The 22202-nt window shown below is 41.7% G+C and overlaps 1 protein-coding gene across 4 annotated transcripts in view; it reads right to left on the minus strand.

Moving 5' to 3' along the window:
* TRIM55 (tripartite motif containing 55) overlaps positions 1 to 22202 on the minus strand; it is a 49504-nt gene that overhangs the window by 17997 nt on the left and 9305 nt on the right. Inside the window, exons 4-10 of one of the 4 annotated variants that reach the window (XM_003274802.3) lie at positions 21215 to 21310; positions 8406 to 8639; positions 8049 to 8071; positions 7822 to 7946; positions 5685 to 5932; positions 3963 to 4250; positions 2585 to 2672 (exon numbers count right to left, since the gene is read on the minus strand). In XM_003274802.3, coding sequence (XP_003274850.1) covers positions 2585 to 2672; positions 3963 to 4250; positions 5685 to 5932; positions 7822 to 7946; positions 8049 to 8071; positions 8406 to 8639; positions 21215 to 21310 — 1102 coding nt within the window. The remainder of the gene's footprint in view (positions 1 to 2584; positions 2673 to 3962; positions 4251 to 5684; positions 5933 to 7821; positions 7947 to 8048; positions 8072 to 8405; positions 8640 to 21214; positions 21311 to 22202) is intronic. The other 3 variants (XM_003274801.3, XM_003274800.3, XM_003274803.3) reach the window with 3 other exon arrangements.

A 22202-nucleotide genomic window follows, 5' to 3' on the forward strand; every position in this document is an offset into this window, starting at 1 on the left:
ATGCCTTGTTTTCTGAGGTTGACTAGGGCACGGTGTAATTCTTTCAAAATAAATTTTAAAATTAACATATGAAGTAAATTAAAGGTTATTTCTACCAAACTCTCTTTGCATTGACTGAGAATACAGCAGGCCTGGCTCAGAAGGGCAGAAACTGAGAGGATGACTCTGCAGCTTAAGATCAGTTCATAAGTGAGGGCTTTGCACGGTTTTCTGGGAGGACTGGGGTTTGTGGAGGTTTCAAGTGCATCCTGTAGAAGCCCAAGGAAACTCGGGCCTTTGATGAGTTCAAATTCACCACAAGGCTGAATCCAAACCTTGCTTTTTCTTAGAGAATGCCCATGGGGGAGCTACAGCACTCTTCTGATCTAACAAGAAGTAGTGGTCCTGTCCATCACTGGTAGAGGAAGCTGATGTTTGGTTTTTGCCATGACCAGTTTTTTTGCCTGTGTACTTGGGTGAAGAGAGAAGGTATGTGATAAAGTAGAAATTGTTCAGCACCAGAAACCACAGGCAGTAAAATCAAGGGCATGTTTCACTGTGTACATGGATATGAGGAAAGCACCAGGAAATAGAGCATTTGCTTCTAAAAGGTTTGCAGTTCAGCTGTTGTGGGCTGAATGTAGTTTACAGGTCAGCAAGTGAGCCTGAGATGCTTCTGAGTTTTAAAGATAACATTACTCTGACATGGGACCACCTAGTAAAGAGAGATAAGACCACCACTGAATCAAGGAGAACTCTTACCATGTCCTAAATGTTCAAGGTAAGCCTAGTGATGAAATGTGAAATTCCAACACTCTAACTTTGAACTGGACAAATATGAATCTGGTAAACTGGGTTCTGAAGTGGTGAAGGTGAATCAGACCTGCAAAATATTCTCAGAGTCTGGGAATTTGCTACTATAGTGAGGTCTCTATCAACCTGCCCATATCCCATTTCTGGGATCAAAGAGTAGTGCTCCATCATGAACAGGTGTCCTTCTCTATGTGAAAGGCCCTTCCTCAAACACCAAGAACTATACAGCAAGGTTCTTTGCAATACTGGATGTCAACGCCCTCCCTGCACCTGCTCCGCCTGCCCCACCCTCCTCTCCCCAGGCAGGCATGTGGATGTCAGCATACATGACACGGGCTCGGTGGATGGCAGCCTTGAAGCATGACACTCCCTCTGCAGCCTCAGAGAAGCAATACAAGACATATATGTAGCGACAAAGCCCCAAACCCGAATTCTCAGAATGTAAACAGAACCCTTCAGACAATTATTCAGATCCACAATTAGGTCCTGGTTCCAGTAAAGCATGGAGTTTTCTCTCTCACCATTCACTCCCCTGAGTCCATGGCCAATACATCCTCCCACTCCTTTTTACCACAGATAATGTCTGAAGGAGTTGTGCAGCTGAGCAGACTGTAAGGACACTCAGGACACTCTAGGGTGCACAGGTTTCCAGCTGACTATTGGACATTGCGGGCCGGTCCTGCTCACACACAGTTCCAGACAAGGTAGAGACCAATGGAGACACCATCGCCATTGCTGAGCAGACGGCTAATGAGGCAGAAAGTCTATGAAGGGAGCTTCCAGAAGAGTCAGTGTCAACCCAGGGAAAAGTCAGTGAGCCAGAAATAGCTGAGGCCTTTCAGCACCATTGACCCTGAACTGCCTTTGAGCTATAGGCACAAGGAGCTGGGTCTCAGGCCCAGCAGGGTCATTTACACAAAAGTACATGGAAGTTGGAATCTTCAAATATTATTAATTAAACTGAGAACTTTCAAAAGGGTATTAAAGGATTATGATGTCAGTCCTCAAGCAAACCTCATAACAGCAATCAAGCAAAGGCTTGGCTATGAGAACGGAGACTCGGAAATAATATACATGGACTGCTTGATGACTTTATGGCTTAGTTCTTTGGTTCTAATTCCTGATAGCTGGTAAGTGCACATTGATCCTCTGGCTGTTAATTCATTCAGGTCTCACGTGGCTGCAATCCCCCAGATACTTCTTCACTCAGGGCATCTTTCTCTCAGGGACCTCCTCTCCCAGGAGAAACTCTGTAGAGTCCGAGGGTTCAAAAAGAACCCACCTGCTCACCGGCATAGGAACTGCCTAGAACAGCATCCCACCAGGAGTCACTTGGCCACCTCCTGGGCATCTCTGGTGTAAGCAGATGAAATGCTTCTACTTAATCTGTGGAAACCTGCATTTTCCTGCAGGAGTTTTTTGCCGCTCCTTTCTCTATGAGCAGTAAGTCCTCACCTCATTATGGACACTTGAAACTGGCCTCCCCTAATGACCATTCTGGAGGGTTTGCTCCTCCTGGATTACTGAATAATTGCCCATGGAGTCACTGTTCTCAGTCAAGGTTCCCCTCCATGCAGGAATAGATAATGGAGCAATTCTCCTCAGGAAGAGGTCTTGAGGCGATTGCATTGTGGGAGCTTGAGGCCTCCAGTATAATCTGAGAACAATGTTCTTTTTGGGAGGACTGAGCCTCAAGATTTGGGGAGAAATTAATCTCTGGGGCTACAGAAGAGGAACATTGTGGAAGAAACTATGTGAGATGTTAGTCAAGGGAAAAGAAAATATTTCCTACCCATTAAAGTAAAAATCAAGCACTGAATCTGACTCCAGATGTAGTGAAGTATAAGAAAGGCCAAAAGCGCTAGGCAGATTACTAACTCCTGTGAGAAAACAAGAAGAAAGCTTCACTGATATTATCACAAATAATTATTTTCAACATTATTTCAATAGACTTTTCATTTTGGCTTGAGCCCTACTACGTGCTCTTCATGGGGTAGTGCACTACCGTTTTCAGAAAACAGCCCCTCTGCACACAGCTTCTACTACCATGTGTAAGAATTGCCATATGTTTTCTAGAAATAATCAGTCTACTGCATCTTTTACCTAAAAACCACCTCAAAAGATTTCTTCACACTAAACATTTATTTTTGTTACTTTTATCTGTGAAAATAAATATCCAACCCAAAGCATGTTACTCTTAATTTTCCAAAATCATTTCCTTTTACCACCTCATGGAACTGAAGTCTACTTGAGCAGATACAATCAAAATAATAAGTCATTTTCTGATTTTTGAGAACATGTTGTTTGTGGTTCACAATCAATCACCTGATGACCCAGGAGCATGGAACTGGAGAGTGCTTTCTGGCAGCCTCTTGCCTGGGCAACACTCACACCTTACACATCATTTAAGAATGCTCATGAGTATGGAGTCACCATGAACATTCTTCCTTGTGAAGAAATTGTAAAAGATTTCTTCTGTGGACTCTTCGAGATATGCAAACATCTAACCAAGTGTTAGGGGGAAGACATGGACTTCAAACTCATTATATAAAGAGTCTCTTGAAAAAAATTTCTATGGAAGAGCATGTGTGCTTTTCCACTCCCAGGAGCACATGCTTAGGAAGCACAGGTTTAATCAAGCCAAGACTGTCTCTGTCTAGCTGTAGCCAGCACACTCCAAGAATCCATGAATCAGAGGTTATTCTCCAGAACAGACTTAAAACTCAATTCAAGGGTGCTCCTTGGGGGTTGCTGGGAATGACACAAAAGCAGGGGATTAGTCTTTAGAAGCCCAAGGAGGACACAGGGAAGGCTGAGCAAGGGCAAGTGGCCATTGGTAAGGAGGACTAGGGACACAGCCAGTCACTGCAGATGAAGCAGCGCTCAGTAGCATGCCTAAGGGCCAGGCTCACTTGCGCCCCTCCCCTGGGAAGCCAGGTGTGAGGTCACCACGCACCAGCAGAGTGAACTCAGATTTGTTTTGTTTTATGTTTTCTTTTATATAGAGCTCAAAACAAGCCAACATTGGGGGATGAATTATTTCTGTACTTTTCCCCTGGCTGAGGTTTCTCTCTGCCCTGTTAAAAACCCTTTTTCTTCTTGCTGTGGCCTGTTGCAGTGGGACCCTAGGGGGTGTGGGAAAGCATAGACACAAGTGCATTATCACTAACCTGAGAAGTAGCTGCAGGTGCACTAGTTTCCTTACCACTCACAGCTGCCCTCTCACTCGTTGCGACTGCTGCCACTTCTGCCTTCTGTACATTCGAATCCTCAGAACCTGGAGGCCCTATTTGCCCCAGACCTTTGCTCCCTGGGATGCAAGGTGGGTTGGTGGTGGCTTTCCGGGTTTGGCCTTTATACCAACTAGGGTAAAACAAGGGATCCGCAGTTTCCGCTGCTGCAGGGACTGGAGTTTCAGACCCTGTGGTCTGTTCAGAGCCATTGGGTACAACCTCCCCCTTAATCAGAACAGATAAATTCAAAAGTAAAAAAAAAAAAAAAAAAAAAAAAAAGAAGAAGAAGAAGAAGAAAAAGCAGTCGATTTTAGTTCCCTTTGGGTTTGAACACTGCGCGCTCCCTGCATGCAGTGCCTTGGTGGCCGTTTTAGTTCATCCCACCCTCCAGAAGCGCTAAGGGCAGAATGGTGACCACAGTGCCCCTCTGTCCAGCATCCGGATGTGTGCCCTCTTCTTTTCTGAGCTTGTCTTTCACTCATTGGGAGCCCAGGCAGGCAGAAAGCAGAAACCTCAGTGAATGTTGGTTATAAAATATCAGATATGCGAAAAGGGTCAAACTATTGACTAGAATAATTTGTTGGCATTATACGTGAGTCCCGAAAACCTCATTATAAAAAACAAAAATTAATCTTATTGATCAAATCCAACCCTCACTTAGTTACTATACCTCTTTCAATTTTAGTACAACTGAAATGCTCAGAATTTAAAAATTCTAGACTATAAATGGCATTTTAGCCTGGTTTCCTGTGGAGACAGAGCATAGAAATACAATTCCATCTCTGAGATCCCCCTCTGGAGTGCTGTTTCAATCCACTTCAAAAGCAGTTGCAGAAGCAGGACTCCTCTCTGATGAGTCTGCACTGCCTGCAAACTCAAAAGGTTGGGATCCTGTCTGCTGAAGTATCATGGAGTCTGCACAAAGGTTTGAAAACTGGACGGTGACATATTAGAAACATGGGGTCAACCAATTAGGTGCAGCATCTGGGGTGAGCTTATTTCCTAAGATATGTTTTAAACAATTCTGTCAACACACAATCTCATCAAATGCCAAATCCATAGAAAACCAGGCTTCATTGTTTGGTCACTGAAGGAAAAATACATAAGTTGTATTTCAGGGTAAGCAACAGGAACATAAACTAGTGTAGTTTCTCTATTTACCCCCTCAATTATCTACAGAAAATTCAAAGTTCTGAAAGTATAATCACCTTTATTTCTTACCCTATATGCTATTTATTTCTCAACCTATACCCTACATCTACATTCACTAAGTAACAAAGAGCAGACCCAGTCCCCATGATATCAGCTCTCTATGAATTAACATGACACACAGACATGGACACACACACATACACACACACACACACACACACACACACACACACAATTTCCAGACAAAGATTGCCTCCGATTTGAGGACATTACTGGTGGGAAAGTTGTATTAAATTTTGTTAACTAACGATAACAACAAAGAACCTGTTGAATCACCTAGAGGACTTTTCTTCCCGACATGGGGACTGTCTTGAAATCTTTTGTCTACCATATACAAATGTCTGGTATATAGTTATCTTTTTCTTAAGGCAGAATAGGGTAAATTGTTTAGGCTATTCAGTAAGGAGACACGCCCACGTGCCCTGTAGAAAGAAAAGGAGGGGTTACCTGTGTCACAGGGGCATCTGCAGCAGGTGGCAGGGCTAGAGGTGGCTCTGGAGAGGAAACTGGAAGTGCCCCAGGGGCAGCCTGCAGCTCCACCTGAGAGAGCTCTGAAGCTTTTTCTGGGCTTTCATCTTCTCCTGGAAACTCTGTTTGAACATTTTCTACCTCTTCCACTTCTACTGCTTCTCCTCCCACTTCTCCTTCTCCTTCTCTTTCTCCTTCTCTGCCTTCTTCTTCTTCATCTTCATCTTCTGGTAAGGTAAGGTATCTTGTAAATTGTTATAACTATCCCTGCAGCCATGGACACAGTTAATGGCCAGTGCTTATAGCCCTAGTTAAGGTCAAGGCTGGGGAGTTTTTCTCTGACAGACACTTGACAATGGTCCAAGTGTGCCGTGCCGGGGCTTTGTGCTTCTAGTGGAATGTGGACTGGACAAATGTGAAGGAACCATCCCTATCCTCCTTGTTTTCCTCCCCAGTACAAAGTCTTCACCCCTGCTGTGCATCATGCCCTTCATCTTCCAGAGCCCGTCCACATATTTATTACATTATGCCACATCTGCAAGCTCCTGGAGGCCTGGGATTGTCACTTATTTATCTCTGTCAGATTAAATGGAAGTGCAACTGTCTTCCCTATCTCAGAAAACATACAAAGCCCTTTTGTCATTTTAGCTTTCTACCTCCGTTGTTCAGTGAATACCTACTTTTGCCATAATTAATATAATGACTCATTTATTTATTTATTTATTCATTATTTTTTAAGACAGAGTCTCACTCTGTCACCCAGGCTGGAGTGCAGTGGTGCAATCTCGGCTCACTGGAACCTCTACCTCCTGGGTTCAAGTGATTCTGCTGCCTCAGCCTCTGGAGTAGCTGGGATTACAGGCGTACGCCACCATGCCCGGCTAATTTTTTTGTATTTTTAGTAGAGATGGGGTTTCACCATGTTGGCCAGGCTGATCTCAAACTCCTGACCTTAAGTGATCCACCTGCCTTGGCCTGCCAAAGTGCTGGAATGCCGTGACTCTTTTCCTGACCCACTGATCTTAATATTCCCTCAGGCGACATTAAAGACAGGCAATATTAAGCGATTTTTAAAAAAAGATACATCCTAAAGATTTGCCTTTAAAATTTTGTCTGTGGATGTTGGTGCAGCCTCATAGCATTACTAGTGGTCTAGTGGTCTAGCTGAGGGGTGTGATCGTCTAGGTGGGCTAGCATGAGTCAAGGTGATCAAAGTTTTAGTCAGCTCCAAGATTATTTTTCGCTTTTCAATTATTTAATCAGGATAAAATTTCAGAAATGGGATTTCTGGGCCAAAAGGTAGGAATGGGGTTATAGCTCAGGGAGTATAACTGATCACACAGACCCAGGTTGATGTTCAGGTTGTGACTTATTCTATGAGTTGTTACTGTTCTTGTCCCCTAAAGTTTGATTAAGTTGATGTGCTGCAATATCTATCCCACATGCCTCATATGTATTGTTTTTATCTCATCTTTAACCTTGCTCCTGCTGACACTTTACATTATTTTGGCTAACACTGTGCATAGGATTGAAGTTGAGATATCATCATTATCAATTATGAAGCATTTGCTTATCCAGAGTCAAATACCCAACCTGACATTAAAATAGGCACCAGGCCGGGCATGGTGGCTCACTTCTATAATCCCAGCACTTTGGGAGGCCGAGGCAGGTGGATCACCTGAGGTCAGAAGTTCGAGACCAGCCTGGCCAACATGGCAAAACCCTACCTCTCTAATAATACAAAAATTAGACGGGTGTGGTGGCAGGTGCCTGTAATCCCAGCTACTCAGGAGGCTGAGGCGGGAGAATCACTTGAACCCAGGAGGTGGAGGTTGCAGCGAGCCAAGATCGTGCCATTGCACTCTAGGCTGGGCGACAGAGTGAGAGTCTATCAAAAAAAAAAAAAAAAGGCACCATATATGCAAAGCTAAATAAACACTGTCAACAAACGATGTGATCCTGTAATGAAATAGAGCTTCACGTTGGATATGATCCTTGTAAAGTTGTTGACATTGATTCTGGAGGTGATTCTGAATCCCTGCTTTCCTCCCACCCAACTCTTCGGCAGCTTTCACACACCTGCAGCTTCAGCCAAATGGTCAAAAGAATAACAAACCTCTGTAAAAATCAATTTCACGTATTATCTTTTCTTCCCTATTGAGGTTGACTGTGAAGTGGTTCATGTTCTCATAGCCATGTTCTATTTTCTCCATCTGAAATGCCTTTGATGCTTCCGAGATTCTGCAACAAAGACAAGTTGCCACTTTCTGTCACTGTTTAAAATTGGGTAGCGTTGGGTAAAGGTGAAAATATGCATTTTTACATAAAATAAAAAGTTCTTACTTTTGTAGCAGGGTTTTGGCATTCTGTGAAAGCAAACAAAAGATAGTCTTACTTAAATTATTTCCATAAAAGACAGTGGTAAGACAATTATTTCCTTTGTTGACTCTGAGAATCTCATAGCTTAGTTTCTAAATGTCATAACTGCTGTCTTATAACAGAACCCTATTAGATTTGAGCAGTATCATAGGCATGCTTTTTAAGTTGTTTAAATAGATTAATATATAAGCATATGGGGTTTGTATTTTAGTTGGTAAAATAAACAAAAACTGAAATGTACATAAAATAATAAAAATGTGATAACTAATTTTCCAGCACCCACCTTTTGGGTTGTTACTTTGGTGCCAAAAAGAGACTTACCTGCAGAAACACTGCCATTTCTGGCTCATCCATAAACTGAATTCCTGACTCAACCAACTTTGAGACGTTCTCCAAATGATCAGAATACTTTTTGATCAGAGCACGGACACGTTCCAGTTTCTCCTCTTGGGTTCGGGTAATGACTTGGGTCATTTCATTCTTCCTCTCCTCCAAAATGCCGTACAGGTAATCAAACTTCTCACAAAGCTCCTGTTTCTGTTTTCTGCAACATTCCTATTAGTTGGGTTAGCTAATGTTAGAAAGTATTTGAAACAAAGTCGATTTGGAGAAATCACCTAGTTATCCTGGGAAAGAAGAACATTTACTTATGTAGGATATTTTTTTCTTTTCCCTGAAGATGTCCATTTAGGTATGGATACCCACTATGTTGGTGCTTTGGAAATTCCATTTTTAACAAATTTGATATTTAGACTATCTAAAAATCAGTTAAATTGGCTACATGAATCAATGGTTTTCCAATCTTCTGTTCCTTATAAATGGAGAATTTCATAGAAATAAAGAATTATTTTCTTCTATATTATATTCGGGTTACATAGGTTATAAGTTATATTTTGCTTTGGAGTGTGGGTGCATGTGTGTGCATGCAAGGAAAATGCTATGATACTTCTTGGTTTGTACCTTCAAGTCTCTTTCTGCTCCACCTATGCCAATATTGTCCTAGTTTCAGTCCTCCTATATAGATTTTGTAGCTTCCCAAGGACCTCTGCAGCTAGGATTCCCTCCTCCCAGCCAACTCACACACTGCAACCAAGTTAATTTTCTCAGAGTACAGTTCTAATCATGTTTTTTGTTCTTTCCTTTCTTTCTTTTTTGAGACAGAATCTAGCTCTGTTGCCCACGCTAGAGTGCAGTGGTGCGATCTCGGCTCATTGCAACCTCCGCCTCCCAGGTTCAGGCAATTCTCCTGCCTCAGCATCCCGAGTAGCTAGAATTACAGGCACCTGCCACCACGCCCAGCTAATTTTTGAATTTTTAGTAGAGATGGGGTTTCACCACATTGGCCAGGCCGGTCTTGAACTCCTGACCTAAAGTGATCCGCCCACCTCAGCCTCCCAAAGTGCTGGGATTACTGGCATGAGCCACCGTGCCCAGCCTTAATCATGTTTTTTTCTATAATGACTCCCTATTACACAAAGAATAACACTTAAACTTCATAACTAGCTTTCAAGATCCCTCCATGATCTGGTTCCAATTTCTTTCATAATATTCTACTATCCTCCATTGTATACCCTGAATTCCAGCAAAAATAAACCACTCACTTTCTTTGTTCATGCTTTCCCCTCTGTCTACAGTGTTCTTCCCCAAGTCACCACTGCAAACTCTAAGCAATCTCAAAGACATTGTCAGACTACCATTTCTTCAATAAGCATCCCTTGATGTTTATGGCTGAATGCAACTTTTAACTTTCTGAAATCTCATAATAGTTACCATTGATAGCATATATCTGTATCTACCAGATCCTCTATTTATCCAATACTGCCTAAGAATGGGAAATACTGCATCTGGTCTATGCTCTTGGAGAGAAAGGCTGTGTTGGAAGTCTGGCTTGCACATTTGTGTTGTGTGGCTGAAGTATCTCTAGTACCATCCAGATCCCTTTACTCCGGGCCCATCTTTAAATGATAATTAATTATCCAGTTCCTCTAGTCATTGGCCTTTTGGTTTTTCAATCCCTGGTAAGCTTGGTGTGCATGTATGCCAATCTCCGTGGACTTGACCATCTCTGGGTCCAGGGCCTTTATAGCTGAGAGCAGGTTGTGAGCCATAATGATCTAACCTAGCTCTCCCGCACAGTGAGAGCTTCTCGGGAATCCAGCAAATTTATTTCTGACATCTCTGACCATTCTATAGTCTTTATCACATATTCTTTCATTTTGGTAAACATTGAAGTCTTTTATGTCATGTATTGCTTTCTTCCTTTATGTGAATTTCTTAAATATCTAAACTATATTTTTCTTGAGGGTAGAATCTGGGTCTGCCTAGGACACAGAGCACCTTGGATAGTAGCTGTTCAGTAAATATCTGTTGAATAGATTTTGCGTTTTGTATTTTTTTTTTTTTTTTGAGATAGAGTCATGCTCTGTCACCCATGCAGGAGTGCAATGGCGCGATCTTGGCTCACTGCAACCTCCGCCTCCCGGGTTCAAGTGATTCTCCTGCCTCAGGCTTCTGAGTAGCTGGGATTACAGGCACATGCCACCTTGCCTGGCTAATTTTTGTATTTTTAGTAAAGACGGGGTTTCACTGTGTTGGTCAGGCTGGTCTCAAACTCCTGACCTCATGATCCACCCTCCTCGGCCTCCCAAAGTGCTGGGATTACAGGTGTGAGCCACCACTCCTGGCGGAATAGATTTTTTTTTTAAATGTGTTTCATTTCCTCTCAACTTCTCTACTATTCTCAGTACGGAGTGGGGGAGAATGACCTAAACCAAATTGTTGATTATGAAGATACCCTGCAAATGTGCAAGAAATACATCCCTTACTCCACTGCCTTCCTTGGAACACAGTCTATTCTCATCACAGTTCCTAACCAAATTATAACGCATGGAGATCCAGTGGTGCCAACTATTTTAATAGTAAATGCCTTACCACTGTCATCCACCCATTAATTCATGGATTTAACAAACAATGCATGTCATTTGTGTCAAGACTCTGGGGATCCAAAAAAGAATTAACATAGTTCCTATTCTCAAGGAGCTCACAGTTCACTGAGAAAGACTATAGACCAATAATGTAATTCAATATGGTAGGCTGAATAATGTAAATATTTTAGAGATTTATACAAGATGCTTTAGAAGCATTTATGGAATCTTTGTCCAACCCTTTGTGTAGGTGGAGGAACTTTGAGGGGAGCCAGAAATGTTGACTCAGGAAGAGTTTCTTAGAGGAATTAGTGCTTGAGCTTGACCTTAAGGAGGAATAGGAGTAAAGGAGGTTGGGGAGGGGATGAAAATGCTTGAAGTCCTGGCAGTTGTCAAAGTAATGGAACAAGGGCCCATGCAGCATGTCAAGATGTGGAAATTGCCTGGCTTGACAAATTTGCCCTCATTTCCAGCCCTTTAGCTTGAGAGTCGGACTGTTCAACCAGGCCTAGAAACTGAAACCTATTAGTAGCTTTCCAATCAAACTCTCTTTCACTGTATTATCTTTTGTTCCAACCTTCAGGCAACCAGGTGGCCACTGTACACATGAAATAAGCCTCTCTGATATTTAGAAGCTCTACTGTGATCATATAATGGTTTCCAGCTTGTTTCTCCCAAATGAGTTGTGCACTTAAAACATTTATAATATAATGAGTATTATATTAAGATGTAATGCAGGTAGAAAGTCTTTGATTCACAAAAATTTTCTCCTATGTGATTTAATACGTGAGAACATTCAAGTTTATGGCAGCCAAGTCATTTACAATGAGATAGATGCGAAGTCATGTGTAATCTAGTGTACTCTCTCAAGTCAAATAAAGATTAAATCACTTATTTTGACCATATAATTTTTTTGCCAGTTTAAATGGTATAACTAATTTCATTCCTATATTACTTCCAATTCCAAGCATTATTTTATTTCTATTCTTTTTTTTTAAATAACTTACATTGAATGTTAGTAAAATTACTATCATTTGTTTATACTTTATAGTGCAGGAAATGCTACCCCATATGCGGTCTATGCTTTATTAAAATTATTATATCATTAAATACTTTGTAAAGTGCTTATAATATTACCTGGCATATATTGGTACTGGATCAGTGTCTATTAAATTTAGCTCTAAATTCCTTAATCTGAATTATTCAGTTGTGGAATTTTGAAGCCGCATGGAATATTAGAAGTAACCTGCTCCAAATCAATCATGTCATTCATGTGGAAACTGAAACCCAGCAGAGCTGTCACTTTCTCAAGGCCATCCTACCATTTATTATTGGTGCCTGGCCTACAGTCAAGGTCTTTGAATTCCTGGGTCATTGCTACTCTCACCACACCCAGCTGGGCCCATATTTTAAGTAACTTTTAAAAATTATATGAAGTGCTTGTAAATGGAAAATATGCCTTTTAACAAATGTACTGGCTGGGCGCAATGGCTTACGCCTGTAATCCTAGCACTTTGGGAGGCCGAGGCAGGCAGATTGCCTGAGCTCAGGAGTTCGAGACCAGCCTGGGCAATACGGTGAAACCCCGTCTCTGCTAAAATACAAGAAATTAGCTGGGCATGGTGGTACGCGCCTGTAATTCCAGCTATTTGGGAGGCTGAGGCAGGAGGTGGAGGCTGCAGTGAGCCGAGATTGTGCCATTGCGCTCCAGCCTGGGTGACAAAGTGAGACTCCACCTCCAAAAGAGAAAAAAAAACCAAACCCAAATTCACTATGCTTAAGGTAGGTTATTTAAAGGCAAGGCATCTTAAATTGTTTCAGAATTATATTCACTAGTTCTTTCAACAAAATTCACCAACTACTCACTTTGTACCTGGCATTGTATGATCTAATAACCTGCCATAATTTTCCATTGTTCTGGAGAATAATGAAGAAAAAAAAGCATTATAAATGATAAACGTAAAATTATTATATTTTCTAGTTCCTAATGGAAAAAACATTTTTCTCTTGTTTAATTAGCTTTTAATATTATTCTATGCAAAAAATGGTAAGAGTTAGATAAATCTGTTTCTGAAATGGCAAAAATACATGCCTCTTCCTTGGAATTATGAAATTGGAACTTACAGACTTTTAGAAATTAACTCAAAATGTTCAGGTTAACCTAATGTCATATTCAAATGTGAAATACTCCATGAAATAAAGTCTCCTATTTTTTCACACTCTTTGAGGTAGAACCCACACATGAGAGACTAACTTAGGTGCCCCCTAATCTTTCTTGGCTTCAAGACCATCAAAGTGCTGTGAAAGTCAGGGAACAATAAGCACCTCAGGTTATCAATTTGCCCTCTAAGCTGATGAGGGAACAGATATGTGCCATGAAAAAAAAAGTTCTCAGAGGCCACCTAGCTACTGACAGTGATGACTGTGAATTTCAGTACCTACTGTGCCTTTGTTAATGTGAATCTCAACACTTTCAGCAGTGACTTTCTAGCAGCCTGAAAAATGGAATAGGAAAAAATGTGGACTTTTGCATTGTGAAAACGTCTGCAGACAGAACACTTTAAAGGACTGTTACCTACAAAAGCATGATAGCAACCATATTTGTCTCTTCTCCACAAAAACTTCCCCATCTCAAAGATTGCTCCTTGCTTTTAGCGTACTTTTTCATTTACTTGAGTAAAAAGGTATGTATCTTTAAGACCAATTTGGAGCCATATACCTCCCCTCTTCTCTGGACAGTAATTCAATCAAGATATATACTTTTTGAGATTTCGAGTTTATCTTTTCAAATAGTCTCCATTTTCTTCCTTTTGATGTCTGTGGTTGCTACATCCTCTGTGTGTGTGCACCTGTGTGAGTGTGCTTAGCAAGTGAAGTATACCTCCACCATAAATGAAGTAGGTATTGGCCTCCGGGCATACTCTGATGCAAAGCCTCTGGCTGCTGCACAGCCTTCCTCCTGGGTCTGCTAGGACAGTTATATTTCTTGGCTTCTTGGGAGAACCAAATTAAAGTTGTCTATAATATTTTAATGAAAATAAAATTCATCCCATCTCTAGGGAGAATGCAGTGTGGGTGCAATATACCAAAAGGGGATGATTTTATAAAGTGAAGATCATCCTTCCCATATTGAAATGGTAAGATGATGATGGGTGGGATATTTGTTTCTAACCAATGCCAACATTTCTGGATGTAGAGAAAAAAAAAATCAAATGGTCATTTGGTTGTTTCCTTAGAAGTGAGTAGGTAACATTTAACATTGATCTAAAGCCATTGTTGAACTGTTGCCATCATGGAAATGTTAAAATTGGCAGACTCCAATTTCTAGCCACCTTTATATTTTAGTCATAATCAGAAAAACAAAATATGCAACTGCAAAGAGAACCTATCATGGAAAGAAAAATCAACAATAGATGACCTTACATTAAAAGAGAAGACAGCCTTCCAAGCAAAGCACCGTCATACCACTGTTTTAAATGGCTAGATTTTTATTGGTTCACTTTTCTCTCAAGTAATTATCACTCTCTAAAATGATCTTGTTGTTCATTTGATTACTGCCTAACTCCTCTATTAGAATAAAAAATGCCCGTGAACAGAACCTTTAATGTTTAGCTCATCACTAGTTCCCAGCATTATGTGTACAGAACATGGCACACAATGCACACTTGAGAAATATAGATTGAAAGAAAGAAAGAATGAATGAATGGATGCATGAATGAATGAATAAAATGTGATTTGCATCTAGAAATATTCAACCTTCATGCAGAAGCTTCAATTTTGTTCTGTTCCAAAGAAATAGGCATTGAAGTGGATATTCCAAGCTTCTGCTTCATTCAGTGTTAAAAAAAAAAACAAACAAACCCAAAAACCAAGAAACCAGTAAAATATAGCTATGCAACCTTTGGGAAACCATTGAACTTCAGGACAGTTGTTAGTATGTTTGTATTTGTACAGTGAAAGATTGAATTATATAATTGCTAAGGTCCCTTCTGACTCTACAGTTCCAAGACTCTCTAATTTCAGGTAAATGTGAAGAAGTTTCAGAGAGTCATTAGGCTATGATGTGCCTCCCTCTGTTCCTGGCAAGTCTTGTGTCATTGACAGCATTAAGATATACATTACATGTCCTAGCCCTGAAAGCTTGGCACTAGCTTGCACATGTTCCATGGCCACAATAGGAAAAAAACCTAAGGCAACAATGACCACTGCTCTTACCATGTAAGGAACACAGCTCTGTGACCAAAATAGAGCTGAAGATAAGCTCTTAGACCCACCACTTGTCACTGAGCAACTGTGGCTTGATTAGGCCCATTCATATCTCCACCACATTCCTCCAACATTCATCAAGACATACTTGTTACAGCTATACCTTCATTTGAAATAAGGAACTTCAAAATTCCTTTCAATAAGCAAACAGGATTTCCTGCCACCAACCCTCCAAAAAAGAAAAAAAAGCAGCCTGTAGATTAACAATACTGAAAGAAGAACTACATTAAAGTAAGAAGTTCCTTCCAAGAAAATCAAATCCAGCCTTTCATTCATGAAGCTCCAGTTACAAGCACTTGGAGAAGTCCCATGAGTACAGACTAGGATGTCCCTAGAAAGGGAACAGATAAACTACAGCGACACCAACTTCCGGGCACCCAGGCTGGGATTCAGCCCTCCACCAGCTGGCCCCTTTGTGTAGTGCTCAGCAAACAACTCCATTCAGTGGCTGTGGATCTCGGGTCTTCCAAACTCAGGCCCTTTTCTACTACTTTCTGTTGCCGCTCCATGTTCGAAGGATAATTATGTCGTAATTTGAGGGAATTCTAACACTTACTCTTGGGGCTCTTGGCATTTTGGTTTTTCTGGGCTAGGCCAGATCATTTAGAATCTTCTTGAGTAGATGCTATAAGGGCTGAGGGCCAGGTGGGCCTGTTCTGACTGGAGCCCCATGGTTCAGCGAAAGCCACTTGTCAGGCTGAGTAGATGTTTATCTCACTCTGGTCTGCTGTGGGTAGTCACCACGTTTCCCAGAAGAGGCTCAGTCTCCCTTGGTTGCCAATATTTCCAGTTGCCACAAAGCCTCTTAGACAAAGAACGGAAGTCATGTCTAGCTCTTCATTCTCAACATGTCCCTCTAGAGGGAGTTACTCAGTCCTGCCATCACAATTAACTAGGACCTGATAGTCTTCTGACACCATTTAAAAGATGCTCCAGAATCTCTAGAGGTTCCTATTGGATCACATCATCAGAATAAGTGTGTGCTTTCCAAGCTGACTCTGAGGCTGTAAGGTGACATTTGCCAAGCCCCTGGCATGTATCTCTTATTTAAACTTCGTCGTCATGACAATGCTGTGAAGAAGGTATTATCATCCCCACTGTAACGCTGAGGAAGCCAAGGGACAGGAAGCTTAAGTAACGTGCCCAATGTCGTGTAATTAAGCAACAGAACTAAAACTCAAACTCTGAAATCTCTTCTTTTAAATATATGTTATATTGCCTTTAAAATTCTAGCATGCTATTTAAACAATTCAATTATATTCATACTTCATATTTGTAATGGCATGGACAATGTCTCAGAGATTAGAAAAGGTCATTTTGGGTAAAATCACTGTTTTGGAAATACAATGAATATGTAATCACTGCAAAATCATTGGAGGGTTTTATTCAAGTTGTTGTTTTTCAGAGATTGAAAATGCTCAATATCAAATATTTATTATTTACTTGGAACAGTTTCCACTAGACAGGCCATACAAAACAGGGATGTTTCTAGGCCTGCCAGCCTGCCTTTGGGATGGCCAGTATTAACAGCCTGTGCCCTTAAGTATCCAGTGACATAGGATAAGTGCCATTGGTAAAGTTTACAAGAGGTAGACTATGTTCTCTAGGGATGAGGAATGAAAGTCAAGCATGTTTCCCTGGAAGCAGAGAGCTCCCCAGTGGACATTTCCATTCCTACAGGCAGCCCCCCATCCAGCTCCATTCCGTCCCAGAACATCTCCAGGCCTAGAAAGGCAAGTGAACCTTCAGATCATGCTGGGCTCATGGAACAGCCCAGAAGCCCTCCATCAACCTGCAGTCCGGAGTTCAGGGAACGTCTTAGGCCAAGCCACTCTCAAGAAGCAGAGGTAAAAAGACTCACAGCTCAGATCATTCACCATCAGCCCACAGCATGGAAGGAAAATGCCACTCCCGCTTTCAGACCACCCTTTTGCAACTATAGGCATTCTCAAATCCTTCTTCATTATCACTGTAAATTCATGTTAACTGCAGACATTATTCTTAAAGGATAACAAGGAGTCCACAGTGTAATTTACCCTAAGCTCAGCATTGCTTCAGGGCTGGTCCTGGGACAGGTGCCTCTCCAGGCCAGTCCTGTGCGACATTACGTGATTAGGACAAAATTAGACATGTGCAAGGAAGGCACAGCCACCAAAGGGCTCTGGGGCAGGTGTCAGGGCCCCAGGCAGGGAGAGGCTGTGTAATTATGGAAGGATAATACCCACCCCAGGGACTACTTCATTTCCCATCCCTAAGGAGCTCTTCACCAATCAGAAAAGAGAATTCTTTAACAACAGCTTTCCACCCCCTGGCCAGGAACCACTCATAGCTTCTCAGAAAATGTTTCTGGGCAGGTGGTGAGCAAAGCCAGAAAGGGAAACGAACTCCGGGCAGAACCGGAGACACAAGAGCTCTGTGGCCCTGACTCCGGTAGATAATCCACCCGGCTCTCAAGCTAGGACCATTTCACTGCAAGCCAAAGACTGGTTTGCTCCATGTTGTCCTGCCTTGCAGGCTGGCAAGAAGCTGAGCCTCTGGGCTTTGTCCACTGATATGGAACTGGCTCTGGGAGATCGCCCCAGTGATGACAGATGCACAGGGTGGCCATCTGGAAGCGCCCCTGTCCTCAGGGATGCTTCAAACCAAGGTTAATGTGTCAAGAGGGATTCATAAAGTTGGAGACCTCCATGGGGTTTTGAGACAATCTCTACATCTCCAGATGAGCCACCTAAACTGATCTGAAAGAACTATGCTCATGTGAGTCATATTCACTCATTCTTTATTTTGCTGGTTATTAAAAATGTCAGACGTACTTTATAAAAATGTGAATACAGGAATATATAAGGGAGGCAGTGAAAATCACCTGCAGTCCCAGTATTCACTGCCCTTAAACTTTTGGTGTTTTTCATTCCTAATTTCTCCCCATGAATGTATAGGAGGCTGTATGTAAATATCCACAGTCATGGGTTGCTTAACTAGTATGTTCTGAGAAGGGCATCCTTAGGCAGTTCCATTGTGTGAGCATCACAGAATGTACTTACACAAACCTACATGGCAGAGCCTACTGCTCACTTAGGTTGTATAGCACAATCTATTGCTCCCAGGCCACAAACCTATGCAGCATGTTACAGTACTGAATACTATGGGAAAATGTAATACATGGTATTTGTGCATCTAAGCATATCTAAACATAGAAAAGGTACAGTAAAAATATGATATTATAATCTTATGAGACCTCCATCATATATGCAGTTCATCATTGACCAAAATGTTACATGGTGCACGACTCCTAAACAATAAATAAGAATGTATACTTGCTGTTTTTTCATCTTATAAAAACAGGTATGAAATAAATGAAAGAAATGAAATAAACAGGTAAAAGGATGGACTTTTAAGACTCCTGATAATTTGCAGCCTCATCGTAAAGTCTTGCAGGGAATGATTACATACCCTCCCCTAGCCACCTGTGAAAATACTTATTAGAAAAGTGTGTCATGTTCAATGAATTGTATTGCCAATAAGAATGGGGGTAATGATCCTGCCCTTCCCTGCCAGAACGTTCTTCGTGACATCTGCACTAATCCCTTCTGCTGATTTAACTTCAAACCTGTTCCTTCTTGTCATTTTGGTGAATAAAAACAGCACTTCCTACCATGCCCCTGATCGGCTTCTATGAAGAAAACCTGTTGTCAAATCTCTGCGGCCCGCTCAGTGTCCTCTGATGCCGGCTAAAGGGAGCCCCAATCATTTGCATTTGCTCAAGAATCAAATTGCTCAAGGCCCAGATGGACCCCCCCAGGGCTCTTCTCCTGTGCATTCTCCAGCTTCTCCATCCCAGACAGAAAGCCTGTTCCTTCCAACAGACATCTCCAGTAAAGCCCTGAGATTACCTCGCTCACCCGCAAGCAACATGCTCCTATTTATAAACTCAGGACTCAGCTTGGTACTACCCTGGAGTGCTGATTCACGGTGTTATGACCGAATTGTATTTTGCCTTTACTGTAAATAAGTACAAAGAAAAAAGTTTGTACTGTCTGTTTCCTAATCTCTTTTGGCTCTTCACCAAGAGAAAACTTTCCTTCTATAAATGGATCCCAGATTTATCATGGATCTTTTCAGGAATACGAGTGTGGAGAAGAAATGAGATTGATTTTAATAATGTGCAAATTTAAAATGAGATAAGTATAGCTAATGTCCTAAAGCCCTCATTTAGAAAATGGCCTTTAGCTTTCAATAGAACTTGCCTTTCTAATGATAAAATAATAAGAATAGTATTTATTGAACACTCACCACATGCCAGGCACTGTGCTAAGCATTTTGCTTCTGCTTATTTAATTATTCATAGTAACTCTATAAGGTAGGTACCATGATTGCCCCATTTTTACAGAGGAGAAAACTGAGGAACTGAATCTCCTTGTAGCAACGTGAACGGATCTTAAGAACATAATGCTGGCTGGGCGTGGTGGCTCACGCCTGTGATCCCAGCGCTTTGGGAGTCCGAGGTGGGCAGATCAGGATGTCAGGAGTTTGAGACCAGCCTGGCCAACAGAATGAGAGCCCACCTCTACTAAACATACAAGAAATTAGCTGGGCATGGTGGCGGGAGCCTGTAATCCCAGCTACTCAGGAGGCTGAGGCAGGAGAATCACTTGAACCTGGGAGGCGGAGGTTGCAGTGAGCCAAGATCATGCCATTGCACTCCAGCCTGTGTGACAGTGTGAGACTCCATCACAAAAAACAAACAAAAACCCCAAAAACATAATGCTTAGTTTTTAAAAAGTAAGAAGCAGAATGAAAAATACCACATAATACCATTTATAAAATTAAAAGACATGTATATAACACAACACATATTTTATAAGAATACAAACAGAACATCAAACATGTTAGAGTGGCAATCTATGGGGAGGAGAACAAGAGTGGGAAATGAGGATAACGGGAAATAAATAGATAACAAGAGAGGCTTGCACACAGCAATGAGAACTATATGTCATGAACTGAACAGCATTATACCTCCACCCTCTGCAAAGAGGTTCAACTACAAAAACAATGACCCTAAATCTTAGAGCAGGGAGACTGTAATGGACTGCTCCAGTTACAGAGCCAGGGCCTGGACTTGAACCCAGGTGTCTTGCACCTGCCCCAGAGCAGCATGGATGTAACTAGTCAGTGAATCTTCAATTCCTGAAAAGATACCTGTCACATAGCTAACTCTCTTTAGGCTTCCACACCTTAAAGGCCTCCGGTAATGACATACTTTATATTTCATCTTGAGGGACAAGTAGATTTGCTCTATTTATTATACGGCAAGCTCAAATATGAGCTCAACAACTGGCCACTCGTCTCTTCATTCAGCAAGATTTTTTTTTCTTTTTGTATTGATTATGTGCCAGGCATTGGGCCAGGCAGAGGGCAAGTGGAGATGAATGAGCTCGAACTCTGGCCTCCATGTGCTCCCAGCCACTGAGCCATTCTCTAACTACAGCTAGGCAGATCTTTCTCCTCCTTATGGCCACTTCACAGCACTGCTGTAAGAGCAGAGAAGTGCAGCTCAAACCTGCCTATGACTGTCTAAAGCACCGATGAGCATTTCCTAAGACAGTTTGGATTTCCACCAAAAAAGTTTGCTGTAATAGCAACAACACTGATTTCCATGATGGGGGATTTATTTTTCTTGTAGCTAATCTTTCAAAAGGAAAAAAGAACAACACATGCAACAACAGCCCTAGTAATTGTGGTAACATCTGCCTCAGTGACTCATGTGGTAATGTCTCTTTCTGTGCAGGAGGTCAGTATTTCAGAGACATATCAGGAAGGAGGCCATTCTAGAAGTAAAGAATGAAAGGTCAGAATAGGGATGTCTAGTGTGGCACTGAGGAAGTCATAAACCCCCGGGTGTTGCAGGCTTGGTTGAGATACTGTGGGAGTCACCTGACTCACCTCGATAGTTTTGCAGGTGTCTTCCAGCTGGCTGATCACTCCCTGGACTCGATCGTTGCTGCCCACGAGGATGGCGATGCCATCACTGAGCTCAGACTAAGGAAGAGAAAACATGAACCCAATATCTTAGGGGTTTCCTCGTCACCCCGACTGTGAATTGGTCATAACATTGTCTTTACAGGTTCTTAATTTAGGATCCACGCAACCCCTAAGGACTAACAGGGAGGCCTGTGGACCTCCTGATATTGCAAGCAAACCTTTGTGTATGAATTCTTTTGTGCAGGGAAAGGTTTCACAGTTTTCATCAGTCTTAATATTGAGATCAACATGTTCAAGCTAAAGAATTCTAAGTATTGTTTATAAATGGCATGGAGACCAATATGTGACTTCAGGGACCCAAATGGAATTATTTACCTAGTGGAACTAAGGGTTAATTTTGCTTGGGAAATGTATATAGTAAATACTCATTTATTCAACAAATACTTATTATGGGCATAAGAATGTAGTGTATACAGACACAAACACTCACACATTAGACTAAGTCATTACAAACTTCACACTGAAACAAAGAACTAGTTCTAGGGGAGAAATGTCAACTTTGAAATTCCTTTGCTCTTTTGACTTAGGAAGAGATTCTATTGTTCCTATTTACCCCCTTCCCAAGACTGGCTGATGGAGCCACCAGGAGCACTGGAGGGGCACTTGGGAGACCCATGCGCTTGGTCCAACTCTACCCCCAACTTCTCTGTGATATTGGGCAAAACATATATTCAATTTTGACCCTAATTTTCTCACATTTAGAAGGAGATTGGACCAGAATAGTGATTATAAAATATTTTAAAGCTGCAGAACCTTCTTCAAGTGAAAGCTAATATGGAGGTGAAGCTGCTTTGGCCAAACGGGAGCAAGGGTGAGGGTCCCACCAGTCTGTTCTTCTGTCCTTCTCACATGAGTCTCCAGGCTCTGAAGGAAGGAGTGTGAAACAGCT

This window comes from Nomascus leucogenys, chromosome 16 (genome assembly GCF_006542625.1).
Source record: "Nomascus leucogenys isolate Asia chromosome 16, Asia_NLE_v1, whole genome shotgun sequence".
NCBI lineage: Eukaryota > Metazoa > Chordata > Mammalia > Primates > Hylobatidae > Nomascus > Nomascus leucogenys.